This window comes from Mitosporidium daphniae, assembly GCF_000760515.2.
Source record: "Mitosporidium daphniae strain UGP3 chromosome Unknown contig-1, whole genome shotgun sequence".
NCBI classification, from domain to species: domain Eukaryota; kingdom Fungi; phylum Microsporidia; genus Mitosporidium; species Mitosporidium daphniae.
The window spans coordinates 16587-40633 of NW_013546622.1; the positions used below are offsets into that span (position 1 = coordinate 16587).

The 24047-nt window shown below is 43.3% G+C and overlaps 18 protein-coding genes across 18 annotated transcripts; 7 read left to right on the forward strand and 11 right to left on the reverse strand.

Annotated features, from left to right (window-relative positions):
- Positions 1-295: 295 nt before the first annotated feature.
- Positions 296-2084, reverse strand: DI09_1p70 (uncharacterized protein; the record flags this gene model as incomplete). The annotated part of the gene is made up of 3 exons (XM_013383198.1): positions 296-1537; positions 1573-1889; positions 2015-2084. The coding sequence occupies 3 exons, from the start codon at positions 2082-2084 to the stop codon at positions 296-298; spliced, it is 1629 nt and encodes a 542-aa protein (XP_013238652.1).
- Positions 2085-2202: 118 nt separating this feature from the next.
- DI09_1p80 (Dim1p-like protein) lies at positions 2203-2685 on the forward strand (the record flags this gene model as incomplete). The annotated part of the gene is made up of 2 exons (XM_013383199.1): positions 2203-2304; positions 2332-2685. 2 exons carry the CDS (start codon positions 2203-2205, stop codon positions 2683-2685), a joined length of 456 nt encoding a protein of 151 aa, XP_013238653.1.
- Positions 2686-2703: 18 nt separating this feature from the next.
- On the reverse strand, positions 2704-3157 carry DI09_1p90 (uncharacterized protein; the record flags this gene model as incomplete). Its single annotated transcript, XM_013383200.1, has 2 exons — positions 2704-2978; positions 3004-3157. The coding sequence occupies 2 exons, from the start codon at positions 3155-3157 to the stop codon at positions 2704-2706; spliced, it is 429 nt and encodes a 142-aa protein (XP_013238654.1).
- Positions 3158-3381: 224 nt separating this feature from the next.
- On the reverse strand, positions 3382-3708 carry DI09_1p100 (ARF/SAR family small GTPase; the record flags this gene model as incomplete). The annotated part of the gene is made up of 2 exons (XM_013383133.1): positions 3382-3502; positions 3530-3708. 2 exons carry the CDS (start codon positions 3706-3708, stop codon positions 3382-3384), a joined length of 300 nt encoding a protein of 99 aa, XP_013238587.1.
- Positions 3709-3714: 6 nt separating this feature from the next.
- On the reverse strand, positions 3715-4035 carry DI09_1p110 (uncharacterized protein; the record flags this gene model as incomplete). Its single annotated transcript, XM_013383134.1, is given in 2 exon segments — positions 3715-3873; positions 3889-4035. 2 exon segments carry the CDS (start codon positions 4033-4035, stop codon positions 3715-3717), a joined length of 306 nt encoding a protein of 101 aa, XP_013238588.1.
- Positions 4036-5091: 1056 nt separating this feature from the next.
- DI09_1p120 (uncharacterized protein) lies at positions 5092-6628 on the reverse strand (the record flags this gene model as incomplete). The annotated part of the gene is made up of 3 exons (XM_013383135.1): positions 5092-5473; positions 5572-6503; positions 6548-6628. The coding sequence occupies 3 exons, from the start codon at positions 6626-6628 to the stop codon at positions 5092-5094; spliced, it is 1395 nt and encodes a 464-aa protein (XP_013238589.1).
- A 326-nt stretch (positions 6629-6954) lies between these two features.
- DI09_1p130 (uncharacterized protein) lies at positions 6955-8534 on the forward strand (the record flags this gene model as incomplete). The annotated part of the gene is made up of 3 exons (XM_013383136.1): positions 6955-7007; positions 7308-8204; positions 8279-8534. The coding sequence occupies 3 exons, from the start codon at positions 6955-6957 to the stop codon at positions 8532-8534; spliced, it is 1206 nt and encodes a 401-aa protein (XP_013238590.1).
- Positions 8535-8644: 110 nt separating this feature from the next.
- DI09_1p140 (uncharacterized protein) lies at positions 8645-10619 on the reverse strand (the record flags this gene model as incomplete). The annotated part of the gene is made up of 2 exons (XM_013383137.1): positions 8645-9400; positions 9825-10619. The coding sequence occupies 2 exons, from the start codon at positions 10617-10619 to the stop codon at positions 8645-8647; spliced, it is 1551 nt and encodes a 516-aa protein (XP_013238591.1).
- Positions 10620-10762: 143 nt separating this feature from the next.
- DI09_1p150 (uncharacterized protein) lies at positions 10763-11464 on the forward strand (the record flags this gene model as incomplete). The annotated part of the gene is made up of 1 exon (XM_013383138.1): positions 10763-11464. The coding sequence occupies one exon, from the start codon at positions 10763-10765 to the stop codon at positions 11462-11464; it is 702 nt and encodes a 233-aa protein (XP_013238592.1).
- An 821-nt stretch (positions 11465-12285) lies between these two features.
- DI09_1p160 (protein-L-isoaspartate O-methyltransferase) lies at positions 12286-13034 on the reverse strand (the record flags this gene model as incomplete). Its single annotated transcript, XM_013383139.1, has 2 exons — positions 12286-12684; positions 12720-13034. The coding sequence occupies 2 exons, from the start codon at positions 13032-13034 to the stop codon at positions 12286-12288; spliced, it is 714 nt and encodes a 237-aa protein (XP_013238593.1).
- A 987-nt stretch (positions 13035-14021) lies between these two features.
- DI09_1p170 (uracil phosphoribosyltransferase) lies at positions 14022-14586 on the reverse strand (the record flags this gene model as incomplete). The annotated part of the gene is made up of 2 exons (XM_013383140.1): positions 14022-14333; positions 14395-14586. 2 exons carry the CDS (start codon positions 14584-14586, stop codon positions 14022-14024), a joined length of 504 nt encoding a protein of 167 aa, XP_013238594.1.
- A 264-nt stretch (positions 14587-14850) lies between these two features.
- DI09_1p180 (putative subunit Stt3 of oligosaccharyl transferase) lies at positions 14851-17052 on the forward strand (the record flags this gene model as incomplete). The annotated part of the gene is made up of 1 exon (XM_013383141.1): positions 14851-17052. The coding sequence occupies one exon, from the start codon at positions 14851-14853 to the stop codon at positions 17050-17052; it is 2202 nt and encodes a 733-aa protein (XP_013238595.1).
- Positions 17053-17316: 264 nt separating this feature from the next.
- Positions 17317-17775, forward strand: DI09_1p190 (uncharacterized protein; the record flags this gene model as incomplete). The annotated part of the gene is made up of 1 exon (XM_013383142.1): positions 17317-17775. One exon carries the CDS (start codon positions 17317-17319, stop codon positions 17773-17775), a length of 459 nt encoding a protein of 152 aa, XP_013238596.1.
- A 129-nt stretch (positions 17776-17904) lies between these two features.
- DI09_1p200 (mitochondrial 28S ribosomal protein S11) lies at positions 17905-18489 on the reverse strand (the record flags this gene model as incomplete). The annotated part of the gene is made up of 1 exon (XM_013383143.1): positions 17905-18489. One exon carries the CDS (start codon positions 18487-18489, stop codon positions 17905-17907), a length of 585 nt encoding a protein of 194 aa, XP_013238597.1.
- An 824-nt stretch (positions 18490-19313) lies between these two features.
- DI09_1p210 (putative iron-sulfur cluster assembly protein) lies at positions 19314-19880 on the reverse strand (the record flags this gene model as incomplete). Its single annotated transcript, XM_013383144.1, has 3 exons — positions 19314-19478; positions 19540-19677; positions 19704-19880. The coding sequence occupies 3 exons, from the start codon at positions 19878-19880 to the stop codon at positions 19314-19316; spliced, it is 480 nt and encodes a 159-aa protein (XP_013238598.1).
- A 3-nt stretch (positions 19881-19883) lies between these two features.
- Positions 19884-21569, forward strand: DI09_1p220 (uncharacterized protein; the record flags this gene model as incomplete). The annotated part of the gene is made up of 2 exons (XM_013383145.1): positions 19884-20191; positions 20378-21569. The coding sequence occupies 2 exons, from the start codon at positions 19884-19886 to the stop codon at positions 21567-21569; spliced, it is 1500 nt and encodes a 499-aa protein (XP_013238599.1).
- Positions 21570-21693: 124 nt separating this feature from the next.
- DI09_1p230 (uncharacterized protein) lies at positions 21694-22326 on the reverse strand (the record flags this gene model as incomplete). Its single annotated transcript, XM_013383146.1, has 1 exon — positions 21694-22326. The coding sequence occupies one exon, from the start codon at positions 22324-22326 to the stop codon at positions 21694-21696; it is 633 nt and encodes a 210-aa protein (XP_013238600.1).
- A 39-nt stretch (positions 22327-22365) lies between these two features.
- Positions 22366-23733, forward strand: DI09_1p240 (histone deacetylase; the record flags this gene model as incomplete). The annotated part of the gene is made up of 1 exon (XM_013383147.1): positions 22366-23733. One exon carries the CDS (start codon positions 22366-22368, stop codon positions 23731-23733), a length of 1368 nt encoding a protein of 455 aa, XP_013238601.1.
- Positions 23734-24047: the final 314 nt, after the last annotated feature.

The following is a 24047-nucleotide window of genomic DNA, read 5'->3' on the forward strand; positions in this document are numbered from 1 at the left end:
CCCTGGTTAATGCATGCAAGCAAAACACTATGACCAGCTGGAACAAAATTTAATAAATGGCATCCATTGGCCAGGTTATTTTACAGCCTGCAGGCAAATCCAAAAAGATCGCGTACAAAAAAGAAATCTAAATCGCACTGGCTGGCGTTTGATAAATTAATATCAATTGACAAATTATGTGAAACTTTGGCTCCGGGGTGTAAAATTTTAAATTTAATTGGCTTTCCTGGCAAATGCTGGATCATCTATTGGCAAAAGGAGTGTCCACAATCGGAAAGGATAGGTGCCAAAATAACTAAGATTTGCAGCATCTGGTATTGTTGCAGGCAAGCGAAATTCTCCTCACAGCGGCTGCTTTTCGGACAACACGTTTAGGATCCGATAATAAATTGTCAATGTGCCGATCATTTGTTATCCGTTGGATCAATGCCAAACGCACCCATACACATGGATGTTTGAGCAGTCTTAAAAGCAGCTCATCGCCAATTGGAGCGGCATCTAGTGCCAGAAATCTTAGCCATTCACAGGTATCTTGTGATTGCGGAATAGAGGGAACTCTATCACATGATGAGGCCGGGTTTCCATTGCAACAACCACTACGGCCAAATTTAAAGTCCTCCTTTAAAGAATTCAGGTCATTTAGGATGGGATCTTTGGCAGCATCAGATGGTAAAAAAGAGGAAAGGGATTGAATGGATAGCATATATGAATAAAGCGAGGGCGATAGCTTGGATAAAAGTCTAGTTTCAATTAAAGTTCGTAATACCACTTTGGAATTTCCGGTCTGCCTAATCAGTGCTTCAAAAGCAACCGCTTGAATATTCGATATCTTTTGACTGTCATAAAAGTGGTATTGCAAACGTTGCAATGCTTGAACAGCTGCAGAGATAAAAGGCAAATTCTGCAGGTCTCCGGTAAATTTAAGATGGCCGTCGAGGCGTTTACAAAAGCTTTTGAGGGCATCAGCGGGTAGTTTGTCTGAAATGCACGAAAGGAACGAACGGAATGTTGGAGAAAGCGGATCTATCACAATTTTATCGAGAATTTCATCATCAACTGCGTCGAGTTCAAACATAGCGAGAACAATGGAATCATCCTCTGCGACCGTGCTATCATTACCATTTTCAAGGAAAATGGAACGAGCCAATAATGAGAGAGCATTTTTGGCCTCCAGCAATAGCCAGGGGGCCGAAAGGAAAATTGAAATAACCTCCTTCGGATTTGATCCCAAGTATTTCATTAGAATTTCAACAAGGCGTGCAACTATGGAGCAATCTGAGCTGACCAAGCCCCAACGTTCGGCATCACATAAGAGATGGGAAAGAGCAATCAATACCCCATGACACGCGTTATTGCCGTCTTCAAGCCGCTCGACAAGTGCCTCCAGAACAAGCGAAGAAAGCGAGTTTGAAAAACAGGCCGTTAGTACAGCCTCCAGCTCTGCTGATAGGTCACCTGGGGTGATTCCAAAAGGATCTTCAGGTGGCGGCGTAAATGAAATTGGAAAATAGCAAAAGATAGACTCAAAGAGCTCTTCCTTAAATTTCCTAAAATAAGAAAAAACTATCGAACATACTGCGAGCTAGAAGCACGAATAAAGTCACAAGAAAGTCTAAATAGCAACATGAGATTTCTCGGGTCCCTTTCTCCGAAACAATGTGAAAGAAAGACATGGGAAAGCACATCGACAGATTCAGGCGAGTCCTTAATATGTAGCAACACTTTGGAAAATAACAGCAAGCCCGCATGCCTAATTGCTTGGGATTGTTCAGATAATAAGATGGATTCGTCAAAGCACCTTAGAAACTGCATAATTAGATCTTGAGAAGGTTTTGCTTTTAAAAGAAAGCTTGTGAAACATGAGATGACATCAATAAGACAAGGAGAGTCTGTTAGACGGCTGCACAAAAATTCGACCACAATGGGATATGAGTTGGAATTAAAGGTAGAACTTGATACATTATCAATGAGTATGTGCAGCGCTAAGTGGAAAGATAAGCTATTTAGCACAAACCTTTTGAGCGATCTTTATCTTCAAGCGATATTAGCCCATTTACGCCAAGGTCGGACAAAAGCTCATCCATAAAACAAATTTACGGTGAAAATTAAAATCGACCCGAAAATTAAAAAAAGCAAAAATCGACCCGAAAATTTAAAAATCAACCCAAAAATTAAATACTGCAGACTTTTCCCCTATTTGTGATGTCCTACTTACTCCCCCACTTGACTAATGGATGGCAGGTAGATCAGGCCATATTGGCCGAGGAAGATAAAGTGGTAATCATTCGATTTGGGCACGATTGGGTAGCATATTATTTGCTTAGCTTTTAGGACAAGTCATGCATGAAAATGGATGAAACCCTATATAAAGTTGCCGATCTTGTAAAGAACTTTGCCGTTATTTATCTAGTGGATATCACGGAAGTTCCAGATTTTAATGTAATGTATGAGCTTTATGATCCCTGCACAGTTATGTTCTTCTATCGAAACAAACACATCATGATTGACTTGGGCACTGGAAACAACAACAAAATTAACTGGCCAATCGATGACAGGCAAGAAATGATCGACATTGTGGAGACCGTTTTCCGCGGCGCATCCAAAGGTTTGGGCGTGTTATTCTTTAATGCTTATTATAGGGCGTGGATTGGTCGTTTCCCCGAGAGACTATTCGACCAAGCATAAATACTAATAAATCAACCTCTATTTGAAAGGATTGGAGTCCTTTTTTCCGGGCTTTGTTTTGTTGTTGTTTGACATTTGCATCCGAAAGTGATTCATGGTTCTCAACTGCTTACGGGTTGTGATCTCCCAATCCTCAAGATACTGTTTTGGACGAGGTTTGTCCAACGCTGACCAAATCCAAGTTGGATACGTTTCGTCGGGCTGCAAAATCGGGTCTTTTCCTTCTTTGAATATGTTTATACTGGCCAAGGGTTCGCCAATTTTAACCTGCTTAAGGGAAATAAACCAGGCCGCTGGGATGAGAAAGAAAAGCGTTACCTTTTGGACGAGGGGGGATAACGTCATCTGGGATCGATTCGTCACCGATGATTAGTTTTTTCTTTGTGCCCTTTTTTGTGGCATCTTCAAACGATTTCACGCCAGCCCTTACGGCAAGGCGTGAATATGCCCTCAAGCCAACAGCGCGATTCATAATTGAAATTAAAATGCCTGCCGAATGTTAATTTTGATTTGTAAATAAAAGTGGGGTTATCATTTGAGGCCAACTATACTGTGCATGGTGTGCATGGGGTACATGGTGTGCATGGGGTTCATGGGGTGCATGGGGTATATTTTGTAGCATGCAGTCACAGTTTATTGCGTTAATCCAGATAAACGATAGCCGTCAAGGTCCAAATCCCAAATGTAGCAGCCGTTTTATTCGTAATGCTTTTTTGCATGCTTCAAAATCCATTGAAGGGTTACATCGATATTAACTGCATTCTTTGCCGAGATGGAGTAGCAAGCAACCTCCCTACTTCGAATTTCTTCGAGATCACTACAGAGATAACACTAAGTGGCTTACAATGCGACAATGAGCTCTTTGGATGAAAATGCTTTTGGCAAGTCGTTTTTGTTAGCTAAAACCAATAGCGGAACCCCATGCAAGGATGCTCTAGCCACCAGGGCATGGAGCTCCCTCTTGGCCTCCTCCATTCGCTCATAATCGGAGGAATCGACCACAAATCTAAACAACATTAACATTTCCCATTACAAAATGGCATTGACGTTACGACAATATCGCTCCCACATGGATCTAAACCTTGGCTGGCCACCAATGTCCCACATCTTGATGATTATGCCTCCCTTTGTGATCTTCCTCATGTTAAATCCTATTGTGGGAATCATATCTTCATTAAATACACCGTTCTAAACTAAATTAACCAGAATGGTGCTTACTGTTATCATATTAAGAAGCGTGGTTTTTCCAGCATTTTGGATACCTACAATGGTAAGTTCCATTTCCTGCTTAAAAAAGAGGGACCGAAGCCAGTCGAGAAATCGATAAAAAATACTTACAATGAACACCATGATAATGTCGACTGTTAAAGTAAATTGAGATGCTTAGGGTCGCTTATAAAGTATCACTGGAATTTCTGAAACATTGGTGACATATATTGCACCAACAGATACATCAAATTTAAAATTAGATTTTGTCAAAGTATAGCACAAACATTTAAATGTACGCGTATTTTTTAATGGATGATGCCTATGGGCCTGTGACGTGCCCCTCACAGCTGCACGATGAAACGCTGGACAAGATGCTGAAGAACAGGGATAACATAAGAATCTACCTGGTTACGATGCCACAATCGGTATTTAGACAAATCTCACAATCCTAGGTATCCATAGCAGATTTGCCAAATTCAATTGAACTAGACACGACGGGAATTCCCACTCCAAAGCTTGGTGGAGCCGGCAACTCTCCTTTTTGTATTGCCGGATCTGCGCCAGAAGTTGTCGAGAAGCTAATCAGGTCACATTGCTTGTGGACAGTTGTCCAGAGCTCGGCTGCACCTGCCCCCGGCAAGGCCGTCCGAATTTCAAAGGACCCTCGGCGATTTGACGGCGTTTGGGAAGTTCGATACCACCAGTGATGCGTTAAATTAATTTTTTAATTTTCAATTTTTTGCACATGGAAGAGCTTCAGACTTCCTATGAGAAAGTACATCTATTTTCTTAATAAAAGTTAGCAAGCATAATGTATTCGTCCATTGGTATTCTGCAAAGGGACGTCTCAACAGAAAGGTATCAATTTGTCGTCATAAGATAGTGTGAAAAATGCTGCCCTTGTAGATTCATTTGTGGAAAGCTTTATGTGTACCTCAAACCAGATCTCCGAATCGATCTCATTAATTCCGGAGCTTGATAAAACACCACAGGAGTTAGAAAATGACATTTACTTGCTGCATGAAAAATCATTAACCCTATCCACCAAACTTGCACAAACCCGGGCCAAAGCCGAGGAGTATTTGGGCATTCTTGCCGAGTCGTCAACTTTTATCCTTTCCAATAAATTGAAACAAAAGCACTGATTAATGCACAGGAAAATTCTAAAACTAAAATCTCGGGATTGTTTTTAATTTTTTATGCCACATGGGTTTTTTCAAGGATCTCCGTAAGCTCCTCCGTCTCCACATCTTCGGCTTCTGAAGCGGAGGAAATGTCTTCTTCACTTTCACTTTCTTGCTCGATCGATTCGACGTCGCTATCCATGTCAGAAAGAGAGTCTAGAACATCGCCTTGGCTCAATCGTTGGATGGCCTCTCGGAGAGCAGTGCACTGAGGCCCCTCTGGGTCAAATGAATTACCATTCAATTGAAGCGACTGTAGATGCGGCATTTGGACTACCAATCGAATAAGCAACTGCAGTTCCGAATCACATATTCCATTATATTGCAGCCCAAGAAGAACAAGTTTGGAAAAGTCGGCTTCGAGCGTAGCATTTTCTCCAAAATTGCTTTCGATCCTTTTCTTGTCAAAAGACAATCATTTAAAGAGAGTATCCTCATCGAAGGAGCTATGCGTGGTATGACGTTTTTAGCAAAGGCCAGAGCAGTCTCTAACGTGAAGGTGTTATCCTGGAAATCAAGGATCTCCAGGCATTGGCAGGTGGAAATTGCATCGCACAATGCAAGGACCCCATTTTTTGTGATCCCATTTTGGAATATCGAAAACTGGCGTAATGATGAGGAAAACCCCGATTTGATGGCCTCCGCGATGGCAATGGCGCCATCATTTTCGAGCCGATTTCTCCCAATTGAAAATATGCTGAGGGTGCTCATGCTTTTTAATGAAGAAGCAATAATGGACCCGCCCAATTGGCCTAATCCGTTGTTATTAATCAAAAAAGAGGTCAATGATAACTTTTCTAAAAAGGGCGCAATTGCGTTCGCTCCGGCCGGTCCGAATGCATTATCTGAAAGATTTAAGCATTCAATGCCAGGGCAATGTCCAAGCAGAGAGCCAATGGCTTGTAGCGATTTTGGCACGTCTTCCTTGAGACGACCTGTAAACATATCAGAGCAATCAACGTACCGAATGTTCTCAAGAAAAGACTTCCCCTTTTCTATCAAAATCCGAACCAATTCAAGAATTGAGGTTGACGCATAGGAATTTCCATGAAGGGTCAGGCCCCTCAATTTGGATGAGGAAAAATCGTATTGATTGACAAAATTTATGATGGGGCTCATATCCTTCACGCTGTTATACTTTCGGCCCAACGGGTGTACAATGAACACCATCTCGGAATTAATACAGCACAAAGAAGACGCCATTACAGTACAAATAAAATAAAATTTGGGGGAATGAACATTTAATTTTACAATCACAGGTGGAGGTGCAGGTCCTTTGACGTTATTTGGAACTCCACATGTCCAAAATATCTTTCCCAAATATCTGCGTGCGTCATTATATCCGAGTCCAACGAATTTACCACCGAAAGCTGGTCGGAAATGAGACCCAAAACGGAGGTGAGTTTCTCGATTGAGTGGCCGATCCTATCTATGAGATGCTACCGTTTTATTTCTACAATAACTCTTACTTGGTGTTGCGCCTCGTATGGGTTTTTGGCACCGCTAAACGTCTTCGAAAGCACATGAGATGACGCCGAATGGGGCTGCATGTAAAATTTTCAAAATTAAAATTTAATTTGTTACCACCGCCGGTCTCGATGTTTGCAACAGTTAGGCGATATTTGTCCAATGCACGATTTTCTCTGCCCCCCATGTATAATGAGCCACCTGTATGGCATAATTGGCCTCTTGATTTGTAGAAGTCGTTTTTTCCCGGTTCTACCGAAAGAGGGTTGCTTGGCAAGGCATTAGATGACATGAAGCAGAAGGACTATCAAGTGCCATTGATAATCAATGGAAAGGAGGTTACATTTCCCTTTGCTTTACATTTAGGAATTTTCAACTGTCATCGAGAAGCAATACATGCCTTGTAACCATGCAAAAAGCCTGTGTCATTACTCAAAGGCGTCCAGGGCTCATATATCCAGAGTATGCGCCATAAAGATCACCACTTTGACACTAGGCTATCGATGGTGCACTTTCGGCTCGTGCAACCTGGCAAAAGATGCCGTTTTCTGAAAGAGCCTCCATTTTTCTCAAAGCTGCCGATCGGATTGCGTCAACCAGTTTAAGGTACCCTTTTTTTAACCGTCAGATATAAGCTTATGGCCGCAACGATGCTTGGGCAGGGAAAAAATGTTTGGCAAGCAGAAATAGACTCCATCAACGAACTTGTCGATTTTCTCCGCTTTAATTGCAGGTCGGAGTTAAAAATGCTTGACCCGTTAGATTTGCAGAGGAAATTTATTCGCAGCAGCCTACTGAGCATTCGCCCGGAGTTTGGAACCGGGTCGAATATAGACCGCTGGAGGGGTTTATTTATGCAGTGAGCCCGTTCAATTTTACTGCCATCGGTGGCAATCTTGCATGTGCCCCTGCGTTGATGGGCAACGTGGTGATCTGGAAACCTTCTCAATCTGCGATGCTCTCAAATTTTCTTGTAATGCAGGCCTTGCTGGAGGCAGGGCTTCCCCCCGGAGTTATACAGTTTACACCGGGAAGCCCAGAGGAAATTACCGACGTATGTCTTAGCCACAAATCCTTTGCCGGGATTCATTTTACTGGCTCGTCGGCCATATTTTCCAAAATGTGGCAACGAATTGGAAATTCGATATCCAACTATGCAACGTACCCGAGGATTGTTGGTGAAACCGGGGGAAAGAATATGCACTTTGTCCATCATTCTGCAGATCCTGTTAATGTCGTCAACCAGACTCTCAGAGCTGCCTTTGAATATCAAGGTTATTTTGATGATTTTATTTCAGGCCAAAAGTGTTCAGCGTGCTCTAGAATTTACATTCCGCAATCTCTCTGGCCACAAATAAAAGACGGGCTCATCGAAGGCATGAAGCGGGTAATTACCATGGGTCCAGTTGAAGATTTTCAACACTTTGTTTCCGCTGTAATTTCCAAGCAAGCCTTTCAGAGGATTAGTGGGGCAATTTCCAAGGCCAAGGTCGATCCAAATTGCACGCTTTTGGCCGGTGGTGATGTGGACGACAGTGTTGGCTGGTACATATCACCCACGCTTTTTCAAGTGTCATCGGAGTCGTCTTTTTTGCTTGAAGAAGAGCTTTTTGGCCCCGTTCTTGCTGCCATTGTTTATCCCGATGAGCAATACCACCGGTGGCTAGATATTGCAGCAAATACATCACCCTATGCTCTTACCGCTGCAATGTAAGCATATGTTGTAACGCCAGATTTGCTCAGGATCGAAATGCCATTGTCACCGCTTTGGATCGCTTGGGCGATGCAGCTGGAAATTTTTACATCAATGACAAGTGCACCGGAGCTGTTGTCGGCCAGCAGCCGTTTGGAGGTGCTCGCAACTCCGGTACAAATGACAAGGCAGGCTCTGCCCTCAATCTACTTCGATGGACTTCGCAGAGGACAATCAAAGAGAATTTTGTTCCCCTTAGCGATTCCTTCCTGTACCCCTCGAATTGCGGCCAATAATTACAGAAATTTAGGAGCCCCCCCCCCCAAATAAAGAATAAGAATTTGAATGAGCAATAGAGCACTACATCATACCGAACCATCACTGGGATTAACTTTATTACGTGCGACTATGAAAGCTCTCTCCGGATCAGATATGGAGCAAGAACAAACCGGATAGAGGAAAGGATAAGTGTCGATGCAAAGTACGGATTGGCCGATAGAACCTCGTCTAAAAGCCAGCCGTTGGCAAGAGGTGGGATTGCAACCATCGTCATTATTGTGAGAAGGATTAAAGAGTGTGGGATTCGCTCAAGAAGAAGTAGCGGCACAATTATGGCGCTCCAAAAAACATCACCCAGAGACGAATATCCGGAATGTATCAACAAGCTTACGGTTGCAAAGTGGAGAGCAGGTGAAATGGGGAGAAGCATCATCAGACCCACTGGTATTACTGTGCAAAGAATAAGGGAAAATGTAAAAAACTGCAAAAAAGAAGGTAAGACCTGCATCTCCAAATACCAGAACGATGATCCTGGTGCCGGAAGCGTGGGAAGAGGAGTACGCAGCGATATTATGGCAAATAAAACAAAGCAGAAGATACGGAAGTAAATGTCTTTGTGTGGAAAAGGAACCAAGGACGGGATGATGGCGATTGCAAAAGACGGGTCAATTGTTCCCAGTAATAGCATGGAACACACACCAACAAATCTTTCGTATGAACCTCCATTCGATGTTCCAATTGGAACATCGATGGGCTGGCCGCAAGTACCGACCGGGCTATCTGTTTTTGTCTCTGAATGGCCCCCCTGTGTGTCTGGCGTTGAGTGGGGATAGCTTGCATCTTTTTCCAAATTCCGCCGAGCCTTTTGACTCTGAGGATAAACCTTAAAAAGAATTAGGAGGAGAGATGCCAGTCTGAAGAAAATAGAAAAATTGCACCTAGTGCAGGAAAACGCAGTTATTGGATTGATCCAGTACCTAAATTAACGGGATATAATTTACAAATTGGCAACAGGTTTGGAAGATCGCGTATACATGAGATAATATATCAGCCCATCAACGGCAATAAACAGAAGCGTCGGGGGAGAAGGGAATGAAAATAGAAGGCGAAATAGCTTCTCCGCCATGCTCTTGCAGGAGAGTGTTTCGTTTTCATACAAAAATGACAGCATCGTTTGGCTGTTGTGCACACCATACAGAAAAACAAGGCCTCTTATCAGAAGCCCCAATATGAATGATTGCAGCATAAAATGAAAAATAATTAATTTATTGGGCGACTTGCTTTTTAAGAGCCTTGACCTTTCTCACCTGCAGCGAAGAAAAGTCTTGACGCGGCACGTGGACCGTTCCAAATTTATCTCCCAGTGTTGGGTCAACGTGTACATTCTTCTCCTTTTTAGGCAGCTTTGTGGAAATCCGCTTTTCAATGGCCTTTTTTTGCACTTCCTCTGGAGCAAAGTGCGTTCTTCCAATCGTAAATTTGAATGAGAATTCCGAGTCTTTGATGGCGTTTCCGGGGCCTTGCACGAGAACGTTCCACGATATTGTCGGGTGTGTATCGTCTGCAGTTAGAACAATGGCATGCTGGATGCCTTGGAGCGAAATGACCGATTTCTCGCCTTCAGCACCAGACCAAAAGTCGACAAGAAGATTTTTCAGCTTTGATAGCGCTGCATCTCCGGATTCCCATCTAATTCCTTGAAAGATTAAAAGCGGCCTTGATCCCGCATTCCACGACCCAACAATGGGGCTTATCGAGGTCGGACAAATAACCAACTCAATCATGTCCAAAACAGAATTGCTAAAGAGGCGACCAAGGATAAGCGATAACGGCCGTTTTTTTGAGTGTGATGCAAGCCCAAATAGCGGTGTCCTCTTGGACTGTAGTAGGCTTTCGAGCTGACTTTGATCCTCAAAAGGAAATAAGGTTTTGTTTGCTTTCAGAACGGCGGAGAAGGGCTTCTTTAGCAGGCTTAAATGGCCAAGCAAAGTTGATAGCACATTTGTGCATGTGGAGTTTTTAATGAAAAGGGCGCTTTTTACGCCGCTAAGTTCCTCATGTTCCACATGGTGATCACCAGCGGTACTGGATTGAGGAGCCATATTAAAGAAAATATAAAAATAAAAATAAAAATTTCATCCTTTACTTTTGAATGGCAAAGTTTAATGCCCGTTTCACCTCACATACCAATTGGTGAATTTGTGTGAACATGGGCTGATTTAAGCGGTTGCCAAATATAATGCGCATGAAGCTGTACATATTTTGCCTCTTTTTTTATGTTTCCGTGGTATGTGCCATTTCGACTGATGTCTCTTACATTACAAAAACGAGTATCCCCACTTCGTACTTGTTAGAAATTGTTGTTTTGACACCTGGAGGCAGCCCTTCTAATTGCGTGCCGGCTATTCCTTCCATGTCTGTATGCAATGGGATGGTTACCGTTACAAAGACACTTTCAAATTTTTGCCCACCTTGTACGACGTCTTCAACCCGATCATCAACATTTACCAAGACAGTTACTTTGACCCCCTATAGTGCCTCCTCTGTTCCTTCCAGCACATCGAATAGTTATACCCTTCCCAAAACCTCGGAGATGTATCCCAATAATAGCAACGATAGGTCTTGTTCTGCTACCGTAACCATTTCAGAGACAAAAACCATCTCTGCAGCGGGGTCATCTCCAATTAGGCCTGAAAATCTCTCCTCTTCAGCTATGCCTACAAATCCCTCCTCTTCAGCTACGCCTACAAATTCCTTACCTTCAATCAAGCCTACAAATTCCTTGTCTTCAATGAAGCCTACAAATCCCACCTCTCCAGTTACCAGTTCCGATTTACCTGTAAATTCGACCGCATCCCCCCAGCTAAGTACCGTCACCCAGACAGTCACCCAACGTATCCTGTCCTTGCAAAATATCCGTCTAGTTCGCAGGTATCCAGATGAATAAATTTTATTGTTATTTTGTTCTGTTCCCTCCTACAGAGCAGCGTGCTCGACATAGTACGATTGCCACTACCTTTACGATTGCGGGGTATGTAGCCAAGCAAGGATCGGAACACCCATTATGTGGGTGTTACTTCTAGAGTAGCTGGAACCATATACAATAATTTCTTCAGTACTTTTAGAATTAAGCTCTTCAATATCTCGAACATTGCTTGTAGCGTGTAAAATGCAACAAAAACCCGAAAAATCTCAAAGCTCGATATCTTGCTAGGAGTGGCGACTTTGCCTTTGGGAGCTGAGATTTTTCGATAAATTGAAGTCAATGCGCCAGGTAATACAATCCCTTCGATGAAAAGTGTTAGCAAAGTACATACTTCCAGTCCAAAGAAGATTTTTCCATAAACTTGGGATTTTAGATGCTTGACAGAAACCCACTGTAGCGCATGAAAGATTACAAAGAGCACACATAGCACAATTAGTGGTGCTTTAGAATAAGCGCCCGGGGTAATAGAAATAGTTAGTCGTTGTAAAAAAAGTATCATGTGTTCAATAGGATCGATTGTCGTTCTACTTTTGCTGTCTATGTTGTCATCAAGGTCAGACGAGTTCGTGCAGTAGCATGCTTTAAAAATAAACCCTAAGATCAAAAGGTAGGCAATAAAAAGCGTCTTGGTATTGAGGGTCATTTTAGCAAGAAAAGCTACGCTTCCTATCACTAGCGAACAACCAAAACAGGATCGTTTTATTTCTCTGGTCGATGCGACGGAGTGTCAATTGGTACAGGTTGGTCCAATAGGTTTATTCAATTCTTCTAATGTGATTGGTCTATCTATTTGCTAATTGGCCATTGGCTGATGTGAGCGGAATGTAGCGAACTGCTGTTATGGTTTTTGTGGTGACTTTTTGTTGGGAAATCTTGGTTATCACCTGAAATATCTGATGACCTTCTGGCCCAATAGGTGCTACCAGTATTCCATTTGGCTTCAACTGTGAAACTATCTTCCCCGGAAGCTCTGAAACGCCAGCACCAATATGGATAACATCATATGGAGATTCCATGGCATATCCATCTCTTCCATCAGCCACTAAAAATTCAAGGACATTGCCATCAAGAAGGGCTTTATGCCCAGATTCCGCAACATTGCTGATAGATTGGGAAACCAACTCGGGAATATGATCAATTCCAATTGTCCTACCATTCTGATAAATAGGAAATAAAAAGGGCTATGTTATGAACCTTATTGATTTTTGCCATCAACAGAGTTAATAGACCCGAACCAGATCCGATGTCTAATGCTTTGCAATTGGGGCGTGAAAGTGGCCCGTGCATTTGGGATAGCGCTAATGCATGCTATGACAAGCTTAATACTATCAGTACATGCCATGTGTGGGGCTGAAATGGTAGCATTGAACCCAATATAGTGGGGAGCATCCATGTAGACATCCAACGGATTCTCCAAATAAGAATTGGGGATGAAATATTTCCTATCAACGCTGGAAAATATTCTCATCAGCGCCGAATCATGTAAAAGCTCTAAAGACAAGTATAAGATAGCTTCAATTTCTAATACCATTGCTCAGGCAAGCGGTAAGTTCGTTCATCGATGAAGGTATCTTAAAAGAGAGCATCAGTGGGGCTGGCTATCTGTAAAACCTAAAGCTTAAACCTAGCATAAAAGCTAAAATTTTCAATTTCATAGAGGGCTTAAAGTTACAACGCGTTGTTTGCATACAAATACCGATACTCTCGAAAGAGAGAAAGTTAACAGCCGAGAAAAGAATGCTGTACAGACACCAGGAAAGATTCCATTGAGTATTTCCTTTAATTTCCCGAAATTGCATCTGTCTATGGTTTGGTCGATCAATTCTGTGGAATCCGTAATATTTCTGGTCTCCGTAAGACATGCCCGAAACATAGCTAAATTAAAACGAAAGAAGAAAAGGTAAAGCGACGTTTAAAATGAATGCTGATAAACGGGCTTCAATAGTCAAATTAGAAGGGATTTTCGGTAAAATGAGCCTCAAAGCGAAGCCATGCTTTAAAGGAAACCAAAAAAGCTTAAAGGACCAATAAAAACGACACCCAACTGATGATGTCATTTTTGTGATGCTAATTGTCTTTGGGACTGCTTTATTATTTTTTGTACGCGCTATTTTTCATGCTTTCGAAGTAGCAGGATTTTCGAGCAAAAGCAACCTCACCACATTTGTAGATAGCGCCAAAAGGAGTAAAGAAAGAAGCAATAAGGCCCCAATAAACACACATAGCAAATGGGCAAGCTATTTTCCTTAATATGTCTTTCCATCAAGAAATCCTTCCAAGCTCAGCATTCTTTTTTAACGAAAAAGTCGATAAAACTCTCAGCGGCCGGAAAGGGAGCCAATCAAAATTCAAGACATATTAAGGCGAGTGCTTCAATTTTATTTTAAACATTTCCTAAACGGACAAACAAGCGATGACTGCCGCCAATTTTTTCCGGCGAGGCCATCCGGGGATATCAAAGCAACCGGCGGAACAATGTTTGCGAAGCGGGCCCGAAAAAAGTGCAAATTTAATAAACTTAAAAAGTGTTGAAAATCCTATCCCCAGCATCACCAAGGCCGGGGACAATGTAGCCATTTTCATTGAGTGTTTTGTCTAGTGCAGCAGCATATATTTTGATTTCAGGATGTATGCTTTCAAGTCGCGTGATTCCCTCTTGAACAGCAACGACACAAACCATGATAATGTTCGAGATTCCCCTCTCCTTCAACAAAGAAATAACGGCACAAGCAGTGCCAGCCGTGGAAATCATGGGATCCAAAACAATTGCAACATCAATATCTGGAAATTTTGGCAATTTGTTGTAGTATTCTACCGGCTGAAGGGTATCCTAGCAAAAGTAAACAATGCCCAATATGTACATGATCTCTATATAGCCCCAGATGATAAACCTGTGCATTTGGAATGATCGACAGAAACGATTCAGAAAGGCCCAAGCCGGCACGAAGTATGGGGAACACTCCAATTTTGTCTGCAAGCTTGGCCGCTGGATGCTGGAAGAAAACGCCATCCACAACGCGGCTATCTRTAGTTGTGAGGGACTCGGTGGCCTCATATGACAATAAATAACCTATCTCGCTCATAAGTATCCTGAAATTGGATGGAGAGGTCGATTTATCTCTTAGGAGGCCGAGCTTATGGGCAATCAACGGATGCGTACTTTTATGGAAGGCCATCGCCAATTAGTGCAAAAAGTAAAAATTCACAAACCAAAGTGGCAAGTGGCAAATGGCAAATGGCAAATGTGATCTAACCGACGCAATTAAACAAATTTAAAAATTAAAATTAAAATTAACCCAATTATGTGCAATCACATAATCAATGTGGGATTTTATCAATCTGCAATCATGTCCTCAGTGTCTGTTTCTTCGGCACCAATTCAATCGTCGAAATTTGATGTTGAAAAGAGGGTTTCAATAACGCCTGGAAAAAAAGCCGAGCTCCTTTATTTCCTAAGGATTTTCATACTTTTGCTGATCGGGATCGTTGCCGTTTGCTCTCGGCTGTTTTCAGTGATCCGATTTGAGTCGATCATCCACGAATTTGACCCGTGGTTCAATTACAGGGCTACAAGATATCTTGTGGACAATGGATGGTTTTCTTTTCTAAATTGGTTTGATGATACTGCATGGTATCCCCTTGGAAGGGTTCTTGGCCACACGGTGTTCCCTGGGATCATGGTCACATCTGCGCTTATTCACTATTTGATGAACTCTATTCTGGCAATTGCAATTGACATTCGAGAGGTTTGCGTTTTCCTGGCTCCAGTGTTTTCCGCAGCCACGGCCTATGTCGTATATGGTCTTACTCTTGAGATAGCACCTGAATCGCCCACCTCGGCTTTACTTGCCAGCATGTTTATGGGCGTCATTCCTGGATACATTTCACGGTCCGTTGCCGGTTCATATGACAACGAGGCGATTGCCATCTTTTTACTTGGCGCAACGTTCCTCATGTGGCTAAGGGCTGTTCGCCGTGGGTCGGCTGCTTATGGAATTTTAGCCGCTCTTTCATACTTTGCGATGGTGGCCTCGTGGGGAGGATACATCTTCATTACGAACCTAATTCCACTTCACGCCCTCACATTGATGGCAATGGGCTACTATTCAAGCAATCTTTACATCGCCTATTGCACATACTATGTTCTCGGCACTGTGCTTTCAATGCTTATTCCATTTGTTGGTACATACCCATTAAGAGCTTCGGATCATCTTGGAGCGATCGGTGTTTTCGGACTGATGCAACTTGTCTCAATTTGCACGATTATATCCGAACTTTTCCCGGAAAACTCACCGGCTAGGGAAAAGGTTAAAAAGCGCCTCTCGCTTGGCATTGTAGGGGTGGCTCTTTTTGTTCTTTTCAGCATAGTGTTTCTCTCGGCAACTGGGGTTATCTCTTCTTGGGGCGGCAGATTTATGAGTCTTTGGGATACCTCTTATGCGAAGCGCCATTCGCCTTTGATTGCGAGCGTGTCTGAACACCAACCGACGCCGTGGGCCACGTTTTTCCTAGACCTGAATTTACTGATGTTTGCCTTTCCTGCTTCGATTTGGTTGTCCCTTTCTCCTTCCTCTTTCAAAAGCCTCGGAAAAAGAATAGGATACATCAGCGTCGAAGGGGCCGCCTTTTTGATTCTATATGCAGTCACTGGGGCTTACTTTGCAGGCGTCATGATCCGTTTGATTCTGACGCTCGCCCCCATTATTTGTATTGGAGGTGGCATTGTGTTTGGAGGCATTCAAGAGCGGATGTCGACCAGACTACGACGTGGAACTTCATATTCTTTGCTTCTCGATGGTGCTGTTGCTTGTGTGGTGATGCTTTCGCTATTCCAATTTGCTCGCCATTGCACCTGGGCAACATCGACGGCATATTCGTCTCCCTCCGTCGTGCTTTCGTCCACAGATCATACTGGACGCATGCACATTGTCGACGACTTTAGAGAAGCTTATTATTGGATCAGGAAAAACACCCCTGCTCGCTCCAAAGTGTTTTCATGGTGGGACTATGGGTACCAGCTTGCCGGGTTTTCTGAGCGAGTCACCATTGTTGACAACAACACGTGGAACTTTACCCACATCGGCTTGGTGGGCCGTGCTTTTGCTCTTCCAGAGCCATCTTCTTATGAAATACTGCGAGAGCTGGATGTTGATTATGTCCTTGTCATTGCAGGTGTCGCTTCAGGCTTTTCTGGCGATGACATCAACAAGTTTCTTTGGATGATCAAGATTGCAGAGAACGAATTAGGCCCTGCCTCCATGGTGTCCGAGGAAGCATTTTACGGTGCAGGCGGCCAGTATCGTGTGGATGCCGCTGGCGCTAGCGAAACCATCAAATCTTCGCTTCTTTACAAGCTAGTCTATCATGGCTTTGATGGGCAAAAAGATTTTGCACGTGGCGGTGCCATTCTCCCAAATCCAATTAGCCCCCTCAATTCGTTGGAAGAGGTATATTCTTCTGAGCGATTTATTGTTCGCATTTTCAAGGTGCGACCTCCTGATGCGCTTGGCCGCTCGCATGTTACCGCCCGAGCCTTTGACCGGCGATAGATCTATAAAATACCATTTATCGTTTCTCTTTGGAAGAAATGTATCGTTTCCCTTTGGAAGAAATGTATCGTTTCCCTTTGGAAGAAATGTATCGTTTCTTCCAGATCACGAATTCCATTAATTGATGTATCTAACACTGTACGCGAGCACAAGGGCGTTGCTGCCATCGTACGCAAGCAACAAGGCTTTTAGTTTGACCCAACTTTTGCCAAATTTTGATTGACACTTTGTTGAAAATCTTTAATTCGAATATTTGTGTCGCCGATGGAGGGACGTTCGTTCTCTCGTGCCGCTAAACGCGAATGCTGGGCGGCAGCACCCATAGTTTCTGGCCGTTCTCCAGATCGATGGAGATTCGATGCTTGCGGAAACATCGTTTGTGCAAAGCTCTCTGGTTGTGAGGGCTGTCTTTGTTTCGAATACGACCACATTATTCCGTTTTCAAAGGGCGGGCCATCTGTTTCTAGCAATTGCCAAATCCTTCAGACGCGTGTAAATAGGCTAAAAGGCTCCCAAGAAGATCTTGACTCGCAACGGCTTTCCAATTACTCTTGCGCAAAGTCATGGAAGTTGCCTGAGGAGCTTGATATTATCGAGCTTGCCGTTTGGGGTGATATTTCGCGGGAGGGACGTCGATGTAGAACGCCCTCTCTTTTGGAGCAGTTTCAAACGGCCTCTGATGCCTTTCTCCATCGACAGCGGGGCCTTCCTCCTTGCGAATAATACACATTGCCACATGGAATAAAAAGATTCATTTATCCGTCCGTTGGCCCCTATTTTGCCATTTATTGCAGCAACGCCGTTTTAGGTGTTTATTCTACAAGGAGGAGGTTTATAAATAAAAGGTGGCAGCTAGATTCTGCGTGCCTTTTTTGGACGAGGGCCGTTGAACGGCTTTGGAGTGGTATCCATGATTTCGGCAATTTCAAGGCCTGGACGTCTAAGCTGCGAAAGCAAAATTTGACGGGCCGGATTGACTCCACGAAAATCAACCCGGATCTTTGAGATGGAGAGCTGGGAGAGCTTCAGCCAAAGCGCATCCATCATTGCGAGTGCGGTTTTGTTTGTGGTCTTTTGAGCGTTTTTGAACCCTAGGCAGCCGGCAGAGATTGCCCAAATTGGCCGGCCCTTTTCACCGGAAAGCTCCAAAAAGATATTATTCAGTGTGCATTTGATCAAAAGCTTTGGCGCAAGATCCGTTAAAATGGTCGAGGCACTTCCCATCCACTGAGGAGACCCAAAGTGGCTCTTCATCAAAGAGCTCTTGTCGTCATTGTTATACATGGATCCAAATAGCGTTTCTGGCCTTCCGTTCACCCCGGTCACTTTGAGCCATGGATCCGATGGCAGCGGGAAAAATGAAGAGTATATTTTTTTCAGTATCGGGCCCTTTTTGCTATTGGTGGAAAACGTACACAGAAGAGGGAGGCCCCACATTGGTTTTTACAAAACAAAAGCGTGAATTTACATTTTCAGCAGCCACATTAAATTTAACGATCGTTTTGAAAACCAGACGCCAATGTTAGCCCAATTTTCGCTTAAAGGGACCAAGAAACTGTTGAGGGTAGGCTCAAGAGGTTTGAACAAAATACCATCTCAAAGATAGCCAGTTTTTTACAAAAAATCGAGCGAACCACCAAACAAAAGAAACTGGAGTAAATGCAGGCTTTGAAGATTTGGACAATCAAAAGAAATCGAGTTTGGCAATAGTTTGGGGCTTTCTTGATGGCGAAAGCAAATGGCTGCTTAAACTTTTACTGGCCTTTGCTGTATTTTTGCGAGCATTTAGATCCGATACCAGAAGCCATCTAATCTGAAAAGGAGAAGCGTTATACTATAGCGTACGGGGTTTATGAAACGTTTCATTTGCGAATATTGCGTCTTATGAATGATAAAGACAAGAAACCTATGTGAAAATCCATCTAGCTTCCTGAAAACATATGGAAGCTTCTACCCTACTCCCACTTACAAGGTAGCATCTAATTTACGGCCCCAAGGATGGCATGTTTTTCCGGCTCGCGAGGAAAGATCACCGGTGGACTAGTTGGTGTTTCACTAAGCCCATCTTTCTACGATGACAACCTGCCCGGTTTAAAGGAAACACCTGGTGTGCGAAACGGCTTCAAAAGATATTCCTTAGAAAATTCAGTGCCCTTTGATTTGTATAGTAAACAATCAATATTAAGAAATCCCAATACGACTCGCATGCGACTTCAGTCTTAATTCACGACTTTATTTGGTGCGGTGGAATCAGCTCTTGCCTATTTGCGCAAACCAAAAGAAACGCCACACCCGCAAGGGTCCTCTACACGAGAATTATCCGTTATAATGAACTTTGACCCAATTAGTTCGCGGCTATAATCCAGCGTCGAATCTTTGATAAGATCGAGAGATTTGCGATCGATTACAATTAGACCGCCCTCGCGCTCGTTATGCATGCAAACGTGGAGCTTGCTATTTTAAATGGCCACTAAATGCTTACTAAACATTCTGGGCATCATCGATGATGCTGTCTATGGTCGCTATGTTTTGAAGCGAAAAAAGATATTGGAACCCGTGACAGCCCCCTACATCCACTTTGAGATGCAGCCCAGAGTGGAAAGACGATTTGATTTCTTTAAGCTTCTACACGTAAATAAAGTAGTGCCCACATCAAACGCAGATTTGGTAACGACGAAGCAGGTATTTGGAGAATCCGGGGCACAAATCCGGATCGATTTTGAAATCGTAGATCTTGACGAGAGCAAGGCTTGCTGAATCGGTCTGATTTGCCTTAGAAGCGTCCAAGCACGGGCATTTTTCAAATGACCACCTGCGCAAAGTACCATGGAATGGAGACAAGTGGTTGGGTGGGTGTGTCTGAGTTAGGGTTGAAATTTAGTGGTTTCAAAAATAATTTCGCTGCTTTTTATATGATGGACCCGACCCTTTTTAAACTGCAGTCTTGTGCAGCCAAATCTAGCAAACAGATTTTGGCCGTAAAAAATGCCGCAATGGATGCGTTGGATATAACGAGCGAATACCTGGCCTCGGTTCACCAATCGATTCTGGATGCCGCGGTCGATAGGATATCGCAAACAGACATCCTTTGCAAAATTATATGCATGCAGGCCCAATTGGACTCCTTTATTGCGCATCTGTAAGTGGCAGTGGTATTTATTTTTAGTGATGATTTAAATGTCAAATTAAAAATCCTTCAAAATAAATTAAAGTAACATGATTGGCTGGATTTTAATCCTATTGAAGAAAATCCCCCTCCCATTTATGCATATGGCATCCAATTGCGAGAGCCCCCCCACGGGATTTAAGAAAGAACAGTGTCAAGGAAAGACAAGCGAACTCAAAACATGATCAAAAATATATTCTTTTTCATTCCTCTGGTAACTGCTGCTCTTTTCCGCGGCTCTGTGGCATCATCGGATTCGGCATTTGACCCGATATTCGATGAACACACGCTTACATGCTATATCCCGCATCATAGCTCGAAAGAAGAATATCTTCCACAAGATATCTTCAAGTACAAGGTTAAGGACGATAAATGGTACCGTTCCAATAAGGCAGGCCCGTTAAGCGCCCGGAATGATGCGTTTCTGCAAATCGACCAAATTCCGGAGGATGTTCTCACGGCCAGAGACAAGATCTGCAGGGAGTTTATTTTGAAAAGCCTTGCAAAATTGCGCAATTCTCGCCAAAATCGCCACCACCGCCGCTGCGCTCGAAATAATATTTTACACACGGAAGAGAACTACTTAAAACCATCAAAGAAGTCTCAGGAAAAGAAGAAACGAGTTTGTAAGTTGGTTTGTAATGAGGATGAATATCCCATCAATGAGCTTAAACAGGGAAGAGGAAATTTTGTTTCTTATCAAAAGCCACTAAATTGGAAAAGTATCAGCAGCGAGCTTGGCACAGCAGAAAGCGCTAGCGCATCTAGATGTCCTTGCTTAAAAGGCGAAGTGATCCAAAAAAATTCTACAATTTCTCACAAGCCAACTTGCCCGTACACGAGTCGGATAAAGGATGAATCTCTTATTTCATTAGTAGGTTCAGGAGATCTATGTTCTCAGGTCAAAGCTCAGATGGCAGGAAAATCCTCAAAAGTAGATCTATTGTCCCCTTGTGCCCAAAATACACCTAAATATAGGGATTATTTTGGTTCTAAAAGAAATTTCCCTCAAAAGGGTTTATCGATCGAGCTGCCCGGAAGCATTCGAAACAGTACCACCTTTAGAAATTCCCAGGAAATAGGAAAAAGAATTTCAAATTTTGGTGCAAAACACAATACGGCCGGGTGTTCTTCTTGCACACTTAAAAATGAGCTAGATCCTCTATCTACTCCTTTGGCTAAGAAGATAACGCAGGATTTTAAACTTAGAAATGCCAAATTACAGGGGATCGAAAATGACTTGGGCATCTTTGATGACTATGATGACGATGAATATGACGATGACTCCGATTATGATGACGATGAAGATGACGACGAAGATTCGGAGTATTACGATGATGATGAGGAGTAATTCGCATGGCAATTATTCAGAGTTGGGCTTATAAATTTAATAAATTTTACTGACACGGTCGACCATTGGCTGGAATAATTTCCAAACATTCAGTGGAGGTTTTCAAAGCATCGCCATGATGCATCTAATTGTGGCGGCTAATGACGGCAGATTGTTCTTTCGGCATCGTTTTTGCAAAGTCTCCATGTTCAAGATCAGAATCGCCTTCCGAAGAATCTGACGAGGAAAACTTGTCCGCAAACGCTTGCTCAAGCACCTCTGCGATGGTTTCTTGGGTTTTGACATAGTCGGGAATCCCTTTTGCATAGTACTTTTTTTCGGAAGGATTAAGTGCCGTTTCGATGGCCTTTTCTATTTCGGCCTCTCGTTCACGCTCACGATGCGGCTCTTCTTGGATGAATTTTGCCAGCTCGACCGCCTGCCTTTTGGATCCGATTCGGACTCCATCGATGTTGCGACAAGAATCGTAGCTGGATGCTTTTCTTTTAGACATCCTGCCACCCTGGGCACGTAGCATGGACCCAAAGCCACCTTTGCCGCCATCAAGCTTTCCGGTAACTTCAACCACAAAAATGGGCCTTTTTGCGGAATTCAGTATTTGTGAGATCACATCTGCAAGTGAAGATGTTGCCTTTGCTCCATTTAGTCTAAATAAAAGATTTGGAATCGAAGAGAGCCAGTCAAGATCCCCGTTCACATCTATTTTGGCTGGCGAGTGTCCAAAGAAGCTAAGGAAGCATTGAATGTTGTCGCCCATTAAGCGGAAAAATAATTTTTGAAATTTAAAATTCACGAAATGTCCCCAACATTTGTCGATTCTTCGTTCTTCAAAAACCCGGTCAATAGTTTTGTATTTCCCTCCAAACAGGGCACCTATGAATCGAGCGATCACACCAAGGGGGTAGAAGAGGATTTTAGCGATTTTTTTGCTTTGCATCCGATAAATCGACAGGTCGTTTATATCCATGAGCCCTCGGTTGCCCTCCACCATTATGGGCCTGGACATCCCATGAAGCCGTACCGCCTTGCGCTAACGCATGATTTGGTGATTTCCTATGGTTTGCATGAGCGTATGCGGGTCTACCGTGGATACAAAGCATCTGCCCAGCAACTTTCGAGGTTCCACTCCGAGGATTATGTGTCATTTTTACGCAGGATTACCCCAGACACTGTGCGTGCAGAGGTGCAAAGATGGGGGGCTCGCTACAATATCGGCGATGATGAATGTCCTGTTTTTGATGGGCTTTTTGATTTCTGTGCCATCTCAAGCGGATCTTCTATGCTTGCTGCACGGCACTTGGCCAGAGAAAACGCCTCCATAGCCATAAATTGGTCTGGTGGTCTGCACCATGCAAAAAGGGGAGAAGCATCTGGATTTTGTTACATCAACGACATTGTCCTTGCAATCTTAGAGCTATTGAAGGATTTCCCTCGTGTTTTGTATATTGACATTGATGTCCATCATGGGGATGGCGTTCAAGAGGCATTTTACGTGTCCGATCGAGTGATGACGCTTTCATTTCACAAATATGGCGATTCTTTTTTCCCAAATACCGGGTCGTTCGATGAAATTGGTGCTCGCAGGGGCAAGAATTTTTCGCTCAATGTTCCTCTGGGAGACGGAATAGACGATGCATCGTTTGCTTACATCTTTGAGCCTATTGTTAGAGAAACAATCGAAACATTTTCGCCATCTGTTATTGTCCTTCAATGCGGCGCCGATTCTCTTGGGGGAGACAGGCTCGGATGCTTCAACCTGAGTATATCTGGCCACGGGGCGTGTGTTACCTTTGTCAAGTCTTTTAACATCCCACTGCTTGTACTCGGAGGTGGCGGCTATACTATCAAAAATGTCTCTCGTTGCTGGGCATACGAAACGGGGCTACTTGTCGATACCATTATTCACCACGAAATTCCTCAATCAACAATACACCGCCAGTACTTTTCGCCTGAATATTCTTTGTACCCCACGGTGTCAGCTACTATTGCAAATACGAATACAAGGGAATATCTAGACTCGATCGTTGCCATTGTAAAGGAACAGCTTCGCTCAATTCAGGGAGCCCCTTCTGTTCAAATGCAAGAGATCCCCTTTGATGGAAATTCGATTTCATCCTCTGAGGATGAGGACGAATATGAAGATACAGATAAACATGAGTACTAATGACCCCGCCCTATCTGTCTGTCCCATTTTGTGTAAATAGCGTATTATCTATTTGTGTATTAAAGAGTAGTTTTCAATTACTTTGCTTAGAACGTACATTCCACGTTTTCAGCCATTGCAGATGGGTCGAGAAAATTTTGCTGGCCATGTCTTACAAAGGACTCGGATTTTTAGTGCAACATGTTTTTACATCATTCCTTTGACTTTGTCTCTCATGCATTGGTCTGTCGGAGAAACGGTTCGCTCATTTCAAGAGGTTCAAAGTAAAAAATCATCCGAAAGTTGTATGTTTAAATATCCACAATCTCCACGAG